General features: G+C 39.2%; 1 protein-coding gene across 1 annotated transcript; it reads left to right on the top strand.

Moving 5' to 3' along the window:
* The first annotated feature begins 4,683 nt into the window (after nt 1–4,683).
* On the top strand, nt 4,684–9,689 carry LOC148144535 (putative G protein-coupled receptor 139). Its single transcript, XM_087975385.1, has 2 exons — nt 4,684–4,753; nt 8,749–9,689. The coding sequence occupies exons 1-2, from the start codon at nt 4,684–4,686 to the stop codon at nt 9,687–9,689; spliced, it is 1,011 nt and encodes a 336-aa protein (XP_087831511.1).
* Nucleotides 9,690–10,112: the final 423 nt, after the last annotated feature.

The raw sequence follows: 10,112 nt of genomic DNA, 5'->3' as shown, positions 1-10,112 counted from the left end.
AAAAGAAATCTCTTCCCTGACGCAAAGCAGGCGAATATCTTCTTCCTCATTGTGAAATAGGAAGGTTTCGCAGCAGATTGGATGAAGAAGTCAATCCCTTCCCATCTGAAGAGCAGGGAAATTGCCTCTCACCGTTGTAAACTTGCTCTTGTGGACTGTTGCAAGATGATTGTCTGATTGTATTTTCGCAAGGAGAACGATCAAACATTCTCTGTTCAGGGTGAACAAGCTACTTTTTAAAATTAAAACTTCCAATGTTTTCAGCAGTGTCCATAGGCAGAGCTTTTAAAAGGTGTCTCATTAGTGTGAACCGTTGGTTTTATTGAAGGATGTAAAACACCATATATTTATTTTAACACACAAGGCAAGAGAATGATCTCTCCCGCGAATGACAGTGTTCATGAGCTACCATTTACAACGAGTCATGAGTCACATGCTCCTTGCATTTGCATGATGCTGTGCATTCACTTATAATTCTCCAGGTTTCAAGGATCAGCTGAACACTCGTCCACACTAACATCATTAGTGCGAATTAGTGTGAAAGTATGCAAAACTGAAACTTGGTCAGGTCAATCGCACAGCAAAGGCATTTGAAAAAAGCACTCAGATCTGTGTTTTTATGCTATCGCTTGAGTTTCTGTTCTGTTAATCCTCTCCTGCTAAGTCATGTTAAATAAACTTAGAAAAGTCAAATTTATTAAAGCTGGGTGGAGGTTCACAACAGGTTATTCTCAATTCTTCCTTGCTCACTCACCATCCTATTAGAAGAAAAGTTTACTTTTTATTTCAGAACACATTGCATTTAGGTACTTAATATTGGCACCGTAAGACAATAAGAAATGGGAGTTGAATTATGCCGTACGTCCAACGATTGTGTTCTGCCATTTGGTCACAGTTGATGCGTTTCTATTTTCCCGCATTCTCCACATTCCCCTTAATAATCACTCACCTATCTACCGTTGCCTTAAGTATTCTGAACTTAGCCTAATTGAAACAAGACAATCGGTTCCACAGATTCCCCAGCCACTGGCTGAGGAAATAACTTACCACAGTTCTGAGTCTTTGCCTTTGGTTGCTCGACTAGTAGTGGAAAGAAACAGTCTCCACGTCCATTCTACGCAGACCTTTCAGTATTCCATGTGTGTCAATGAGATTGTCTCTCATCCTTCTATACCCACCGAGAACATAACTAGAGAGCTCAAGCATTCCTCGTATGATGTATCATTTGATACACTGAAGTGACTCAGGAAGGTACTTTGCAGTGAAGTTTAAATTCAACAGATTTTCCATTTTAGCTGTAAATATGATGCAACGACCTTTCTCTTAAGGACCCCCAGAAGTTATTTCCAAGGAGATCCGCAGAGGCTTCACCAGAAATTCATTCACGGATGAGTTAGACAACGTTTGATCTTCCCCACAGACAATATATGACAGAGACTGAGGAAAGAGCATATGTCGATGATAAATGAGTTACGATATTGTTTAACGGCAATGCAGGATCCAAAGACCAATTGGTTTGCTTCCTTATTCTATCTGACGCATTCACGTACATGAAGCAATTCTGTTAATCAATTTTCGATGTTAAATTATTTAGATCTGTTGCCTGACACATCCCACACATTATCTATTCTCAAAGTTGGTTCGAAAATTGGCAAAAAAATGCATCAATTCTTTTATGGACTTGACCCAACAATACACATTCGTTGTGAGTATTCAGACAGTATTGATTTGTTAAGTGGCTATGAGAATAACCTTAAAATATTTGCCTTTTCATCTCAAAGGGAGAGAATTATCCACATTCCAGGTGATAGAATAAAGCTGAAGTGAAAGTGATGTGTTACAGCAAGAACAGACCGGATGCCTGAAAATGTGAAAACTGAAAGTAGGTGACAATGACATCGAGAGCCAAAGTTGAAGAGAGCCCGTGTAATGTAGTCTCTAATTATATTGTTTCTTCTACTGGTGTCGATGGATATAAGAATTCAGCTGAGCACAGGACAAGGAACTGCCCTGCGTTTGTCCAAAAAAAAAGTACGGGGCAGTTCTGATGTTGCTTGCTATTAAATTTGATAACGTGTTCCCTATGTACATTATATAATGTCGTGACAGAAAAACTCCGACTGAAAATCTCCAAAGTGTGATTCATTTATTCCAGTAAGTCACAAAATCTGTGTATTTCATCCAGAAACGAAACTCCAAAATTCCATTTAACCGGATCCACCTGACTGAATGAAGTTTTCAGGAAGGGCTGGCTGCAAGCCTCGTCACGTATATCCGAGATATTTACTGAGGAGAAATAACAACGAGGGGGGGAATAATTCTCCAGATTTAACGAAACAATCTTCTGAATATATGGAGAAAGACTAAATAGTGGTTCATTTATACATCGCCAGAGCTCATGTCTCTGAGACCTCTGCCATTCACGGTGCACTGAGATCCAACCTGATACAGAAACCCTGTCAGACCATCCAAAATACCTCTACGTCTCTTCACTGAATCAGATCTCTGATCCGTATGATGAATTGTGAATATAATCAAAACAACTTTAGAAATATCAATTGGCCCGAAGAAATTTTTTTAAAAATTCTGGATCAGTCTGTGGGTCATTAGAAATGAAGTAGCCATTATCACTTCTCTGTGCATTGCTCAATGCCAGCGAGTAACTCTTTTTTTTGTGGTAGACTCTGGCACTGATACAACAGTCTACTATTACCCAGAACTGGCCGAAATATAAGAAAAAAACTAGCCTGTATTAATTTGCCAGGAGTGGAGATTATGCCTTTAATGTCACTATTCATTACACCAAATAGTAGTGATTATTCTGCTGCCAAGAATATTTCAGACTCATATCACAAATTCTTCATCATGAATGAAATATTGGATTTGGCGTTAGTGCAGGAAAATGGGTGCGTGGTAACATCAAATTCATTGAACAGAAGAACACTTTCGAAAGACCAAATGGTCTCCATCAATTCTTGTTCCTCCTGTTCTATTGATGATCTCCATCATGTCCTGAGCTGGAGAACGAACAAGATTAAAACTGATTGTATTATGGACTAGGCCAGACCACTCAAAACATTCTTAAGCTGGCAGCCCAGAGAATAACTTTGCGATTTGTTTCGGTAAGTGTACAATGAATATTACCCAAAGTAATTTCGCTCAGTTGACTACTAGATTTTAAAACAGACAAGAAACTTTATTCCTCCAATTGCAAAATGAAACACAAAGAAACCGACAGAAATCAACCCATCCAGCTAGAATTAATTATGATGCTCCGAATACAAACAAAAGTCCAAATAACCAATCTCCCTTTAAAAAAAAACACAGTATACATGCAACACATGCTCACCGGTTGAAGTTGAAGGGCAGGAAAGATAGAGAGAGAGTTTCGCACATTTCCCTTTTTAACTTGCCAGTTCAAACTCAACTACAAACTGCTCAGTTCAGCTAGCTAAAGAGCTTACCACTACAATTTCATAATATAAGTCACTTCTAAAGCATGACCACTTGGCCTATCTCATCTGATCACATATTAACGAAAGGCCTCTCAAAATCATTTTCAACTCCGGACCAAACCAGACTGATTGGAGTCTGACCCAGTTTATTTCCCCTCTGAGAAAAATCAAGGATAGAGTATCCTTGAGCCAAGGGACAGCATTTAGAGTGAAAAAGGGACTAGCGTTATGACAATCACGTTTGAGCTATTGTCACTGTGAGTATTTGAAGAAAGGCTGATTATGATGCAGCATTACGTCAAATCCCGGTAGGAAATATTTCAGATTTAGCTCTGGCTCTTCAAACCCACAATCAGCACGGAAATGAAAGAAAAGTTAAAACATTTTTTCCCAGCATCAGCTCAGCACACATCTTGCCTGTTTGAGGTAGTTAGTTACCTTTGCGAGCTACGAGATTATCATTCAGACGTTCTCTTGCAGTGCTGAATAACATTAACTGTGCGGTTTCTGTGAACAGCTTTTATTCTGTCCCAGTTGCATTTTATGTGGTCCGGCCTTTTGTGGTGTCACTTCTGGGTCTTCCCTGCAGCGGCCTGTACACTGGTTCCATCTCTATGCATTTGCTGATAGCCTTTTTGAGTGAAAACCAGGCTTCCAATTACTCTCTGGTGTGTTTTAATTCGCTTGTCTTGGAGTAGTTACATTGTCATAGTCAAATTGATGGCCGTCTTGGTCTACGAAGTAGGGAGTAGATCTGGTAAGAGTGTCCTTGGAGGGATGGTGCGGACTCAATGTACTGAATGGCCTGCTGCCAGAGTATTGGGATTCTATCATTCCAGTATGATATGTGAAAGCATGAAATTATTTTAATGTAATGGAAATTGCAAAGTAACATTTCAGAAAAAGTGGTTAGCTGACTCCCTATCAGCAGCAGCTCAACTGATGGAGACAAAAGCTATGGATTCTACTGACACTTAATCACAGAATTGCAGACAGTAGTTCACCCTCAGGGAAAATTTGATTACTCAATTTCACTGTCCGAGTGCCGAATAGGTAATTGTGTCGTGGAAAGTTAGATCATTTGTTTGTTCACCGACTCTGATTAAAGTGGCTGGTGTAACTTTGCTGATCCTCTGAGATCTCTTACGATGAATAAATAAAGGATGATTTGATACTGACAACAATTCATTTTCTGTTGATTTGAAATTCGTTTAGATTCTCAAAGACGATGCATGGTCCAGCGAATGGGCTCTTTTTTGCCGTTTGCTATCCCATTCTCGCTCTTGTTGGTGCACCTGGTAAGTAAAGAAAAGCTATGATGCTGTTTCTTCTTAAGAGATGTTTTACTGATCCTTTTTCAAGATCTGCTTAATCTTTCTTTGCTTATCCCAAAGTTGCCTCACTGTGATAAAATTAATCATGGAACTTAACAATATGTTATTTAATTTTATTGTTGTTGTTTTGTGCTATATCATTTATTGCCTTTCTAAAATGTAGATTATAATATGTGGCATTGCATGAATATTAACTTCTTAATGAAGGACTTCTGCAAATAAGGTGCAGGAGTGTTCTGTTTGGACCTCGTGCCTGCTCTAACCTTTTATGGGATCATACTGACATAGCTGTAACCCCTATTCTATATTCACTCTGACCTCCAATAACCTGTAATATTTCCAAATTTTAATATTTCCAATGATTGAAATCTTTGGAAATATTAAAATGCTCTGACTCCACTACATATTCAAAAGAAAAGAATCGAACACCAGAGATTCAATGGCAATAAAAAAAAAGCTTAAAGTACGTTTTGAGTGGGTCACACCATATTTTAAAACTGTGACCCTTAGTAATATATAATGCCGCAAGACAAAACAGACTTTCCACACCCACCATGTCAGTCGAACATGTGTGCACACAATTTCACCAGCTTATCTTCAAAGTAGCAGCTCGTATATGCCGATAATTTTCAAACATTCCTCAGAACGAAACGTGTCTACTCCAGATGTAAATCCAGGAAACATTCCCTGAACTACTTCCAGTTTATAAACATCATTATTTCAATTAAATCAATTTGCAATCTACTGGTTTCGATGCGGTATCACCGGTAGGGCCCATAAGTGAAGCATGATGTTACCATTTTTGCGTTCTATCGTGACTCATTTAGCATTGGCTTATTTTTTGTGGCCATCCATGACCCCTTCACAACTTATGTTTACACGACTTATTGTGCTGCACCAAGACCAATGTGGCCATATATACATATCTTCTGTTTCCTGTCCGCCAGCCAGTGTGCATCCGTGCGTTCACTGTATCCAATACATCCTGAAACTTTATTTCCCACCGAAACATTTTGGGGTACATTATTTAGTGCATTCTGGAAAATCTAAGTTGGTTTCTAGAAACAGCAGCACTTGATGAAATAATTCCAAAATATGATTTACATCTCATTTTCCTTTCTGAAAACCGATTTGAATATGATTTCTTTGAAGATTCGCAAGTGGCCTGATGTGGCTACTTTTAAAAAGAAGTAACTTCTAATGTTTCTCCTTTGACAGTTTATCAGCAAACTGGTATGGAATTTCTTGTTTTCTGTCTTCCTGACATTTTGATTAAAGAAAATGCATTCGGTAACTTTCAGACTAATTGCTCCTTCTCTGAATATAAGGAGTTTTGGAAAATTAGAAGAGATATCAACTGCGAGGTGCATGTTTTCAAAACCAAGGATGACGTCTACCATGATTTCAGTACATTTTGGCCCCCACTGCAACAACTTGCTCAGTTCCACATCAGTGATGCTTTTGAATTTCGTGAGTTCCACGCTCCTTTTTATTCCCGAGCCATAGCTTTGCTGGGATATTCTCTCTACTTTCTCTCGTGAAAACCAATTCAAAATACTTAATCATATATCTACACCTTCTCAATTTACATGAGAATAAGCCCGTACTGATGTATAAAGGAAAAATTGTTACCTCGTTCACTATTCATGCCTTTTTTAAAAAACAAAATCTTACTCTCTGTGTTCAAAAGTCTTGCTGGTTTTCTGTAGTACTTATTTCTCGTTCCTTTGATGTTTTCATCACTATTTCGGTTTCTTGAATATTTCATTAATCATTCTGATATACCCCGACCTTATGACCATATTTTCCCTCCCATTCAAGCTTTCTTTTCTCTCCGTGTCTAACACTATCCCACCGATGGTGCTTAAAAAATGAAAGCTTTACAAGTTTACGTTTTAATCCAATGCAGTCTAATGTCTTACCCTTAACTAGAAAAAAGCATGCCATAGTGTCACAAAAATTAGTCCGTAAACAGAGACTATTGCTGTGTCTGATACAAAAAAATATTTCACATCAATCATCATGCGAATTCTGAAATAAAAAGACGTGAACATGCAGTGACTCTAAGCATTTAAAGTTCCAGCTTTCCAAGTGTGCAATGATTAAAACACAATGACTTCCCACTGGGGAAAAAAAAACATTCCTAATGTGCTCCCTGAAATTAATCACGTGAACATTTGAAAATGTTGTAATTTAGAAAGAAATGCTTCACATGTTTAATCTGGATTTGGGTTGTCTTCCACGTTTGCCTTTTATTTTTCAGATCGTTCTGTAATTTTATTAATTAGTCAGAATCAGTGCCCCCTTGTAAAATTAACATTGGCTGCTTATCTTCACGTTATTTTTCACAAGGTAAATCTGTGCCCAGTTCTTCCATGAATACTGCCCATATTTTTGGCCTTTTCCCCTAAAGTTTATAAAATATATCCGAAACCAAAGAAAATGATCAGATTTTAGTAAATGCTACCAAATGTTTCAGCAAAGAGTTATAGTATAATTATTCCTGAAAAGAATTTCGAGATAGGGCCCTGGAGAAATGACATTTTATTGACCAGGTCTTCGACAGCGAATGGCATAGCCATCTTTAATGGTGTGAGTCTTGATCGAACTGTGCAAGTGGGCCGAACTGGAAGAAAACTAAAACTTGAGATGTTAACAGTCGTGGCATAGGTTATGAGATAACAGAGGGGATGTTGGAGTTGCACAAACTTTAGCAACACCACAGCTGCCATTGCGCAGATCTTGTGACCACACAAAATAAAGAACACTATTGCTCTCAATGTGTTACTAGGGAGGTTCACGAGAATGTAGACTGGAATGCAGCCTTTCAGCTTTGTCGAGAGGCTGCATGATCTGGGATTCTTATCTTCCTGAGAGCAGAGAACATTGATGGAGTACTGGCACTGGTCCATCAGGTCAAGAGCAAAATCGACAGGATGGTAATAAAGCACCTGTCTCCTTTATCACAGGGATGTAAACTTAAAGTATCAACAGCATTTGAGGAAATGCTTTCTTCTCTCAGTTGATGTTGGAGATCTGAAATGAACTCCGAGGGAGCAGTTGAGCCGGGATAATTCAATATCTCTCAAAATATTTGGGGGAAAAGGTGAAGTGCCATACCATGCAAGTATTTTGAGCTCATGCAGGATAATGGGACACTTGCAAGTGCTATTATATTTTGTCAGTACAAACTAGATGTGCTGAAGGGCTTCTACATGACCGCATGCCTCAATGATTCTATGTTGCAAGCCTGGAATGGTGAGAATGTGGACGCAGTGGAAAATTGGAAGCATTTGTCAGATCGACAGCCACTATAGGTCAGCGAGAATAATGACAAAAATCAATGGAAATTGGCATGGACAAACGCATTGCATCCCATGTTACAGTTGATCTGAATTTGAAATGTTCCTCACGGGTTTGACTTTCGGATTTGCAATTGACTTTGGTGGCATGCATTGATAGTCAAAACAGTTTCATTCAGTAATGTTTAGTCCAGCATTGTCTGCTGAATTATTCGCAATGCAATCAGAACAATCAAAGTCTGAAAGTTAAAGGAACACGTCAGCACATACTTCAGGGACACAATGAATGAGGACAATTTAGCACTGCTGCCTCACAGTGCCAGAGACCCGGGTTTGATTCCAGCCTCGGGTAACTGTCTGTGTGGAGTTTGCACGTTCCTCCCCTGTCTGCGTGAGATTCCTCTGGGTGCTCTGATTTCCTTGCACATTCCACAACATGTGCAGATGAGGTGAATTGGCAATGCGAAATTGCCCATGGAGTTACATGTATCAGTCTACGTTAAATGTAATGAAATGAGTATTGGTGGATTACTCTTTGGAGTGTCAGTATGGACTTGTTGGGTCGAAGGGCATGTTTCCGCACTGCAGGGGACTTAATCTGAAAATAGGGATTTTTTGCAAGTCTCTCAACAACATCTTTCTTTAAATTTCTCGTAGCTAATTTTGTGGCGATTGTTATCCTAAGCCGAGGTCGGTGCGGTCTGTCCTGGTGCATTACGTTCTACCTTATCGCAATAGCAGTCAATGACTTCCTTGTCATCATTACCACTGTCATCCTCAACAGGATTAGCCGCATTTATTTTTTGAATAGCATCCTGTCCACCACCCCTGCTTGTGCAATCACCATAATGTTAGGTTTCGCCACACGGGATGGCTCAGTTTGGCTCACAGTCGCCTTCACCATTGATCGCTTCATAGCCATCTGCAGCCAGACACTGAAGACCAGATACTGCACAGAGAAAACTGCTTCACTGGTCATAGGTATGATCTGTGTCTTGAGCTGCATCAAAAATGCTCCGTTGTACTTTGTCTGTCAGCCTTTGTATATCCAGGATGGAGTGCCCTGGTTCTGTGACCTCAAGTCCACTTATTTCACTTTGCCTGCCTGGAAAGCCTACGACTGGCTTGACCACATTTTAACACCCTTTCTGCCGTTCCATCTCATTCTACTTCTCAATGCACTAACTATTAGGCACATCTTAACAGCAAGCAGAGCCCGCTTGAGGCTCCGGGGATCCAAGACGGACAAAGATCCAGAGATTGTGAACCGAAAGAAATCCGTTATACTGCTCTTCACTATCTCGCTCAGCTTTCTACTTCTGTGGGTTACTTATGTTGCTCATTTTCTTTACGTCCGAGTGTCTGATACCACCTACTTTAACAGCCTAGATTTCAATGATCCTGAGTACATCCTTCAAGAAGCGACGAACATGCTTCAATTGCTTAGTTCCTGTAATAATGTCTTCATTTATGCGCTATCACAGAAAAAGTTCCAAGAGGAGTTGAAGAACTTGTTCATATGCCCATTCATTACTCTCAATGGTTATATTAAAGCATTAAAAAAACAAGAGTTACTTCTCTTCCGTCTACATCGTTAAATTTGTAGAAAATTTAAGAAATCAGACTGTTTTCTGTATTAACGGCCACATTAAATGATGAAATGTCCACACGCAAGCTCAGAAATATTCCTTATTCCAAAACAAAAAGAATGGTGTACGATTAAAAATCCAGCCTTTTCGATCACGTGGTAAAGTCTTGCCTGTGTAGATCATCTCAGGTTAGTTAAAGATCCAAAGACACTATTTGACGATGGGGAAATGTCTGTTCTTTGTTTCTCTCCCTTTCCTTTCTCTGATTCACATTAAAACAAATATAATAAATTTAGGTAAACGAATAAATTAAGGCACGACGTAAATAAAATATCAAGTGACTTTGCCGCCATAATGAAAAAAGCTTTGGATATTTGACATTAAAAAAAACACTAAAAAAAAACACCACAATGAAGGGTGGGGGAAACTGAC

Source organism: Chiloscyllium plagiosum, unplaced genomic scaffold, assembly GCF_037043375.1.
Source record: "Chiloscyllium plagiosum isolate Xiang-an unplaced genomic scaffold, Cpla_swu_hap1 HiC_scaffold_27, whole genome shotgun sequence".
Lineage (NCBI taxonomy): Eukaryota > Metazoa > Chordata > Chondrichthyes > Orectolobiformes > Hemiscylliidae > Chiloscyllium > Chiloscyllium plagiosum.
Note: the sequence above shows the minus strand (reverse complement) of the source record. Positions and strands in the feature narration are given on the sequence as shown.

Bases quoted from the DNA above. Each gene is read 5' to 3' on its own strand.
- LOC148144535 (XM_087975385.1), top strand. From the start codon at position 4,684: ATGCATGGTCCAGCGAATGGGCTCTTTTTTGCCGTTTGCTATCCCATT. The intron at 4,754-8,748 runs GTAAGTAAAGAA...AATTTCTCGTAG, and splicing joins CGCTCTTGTTGGTGCACCTG to CTAATTTTGTGGCGATTGTT.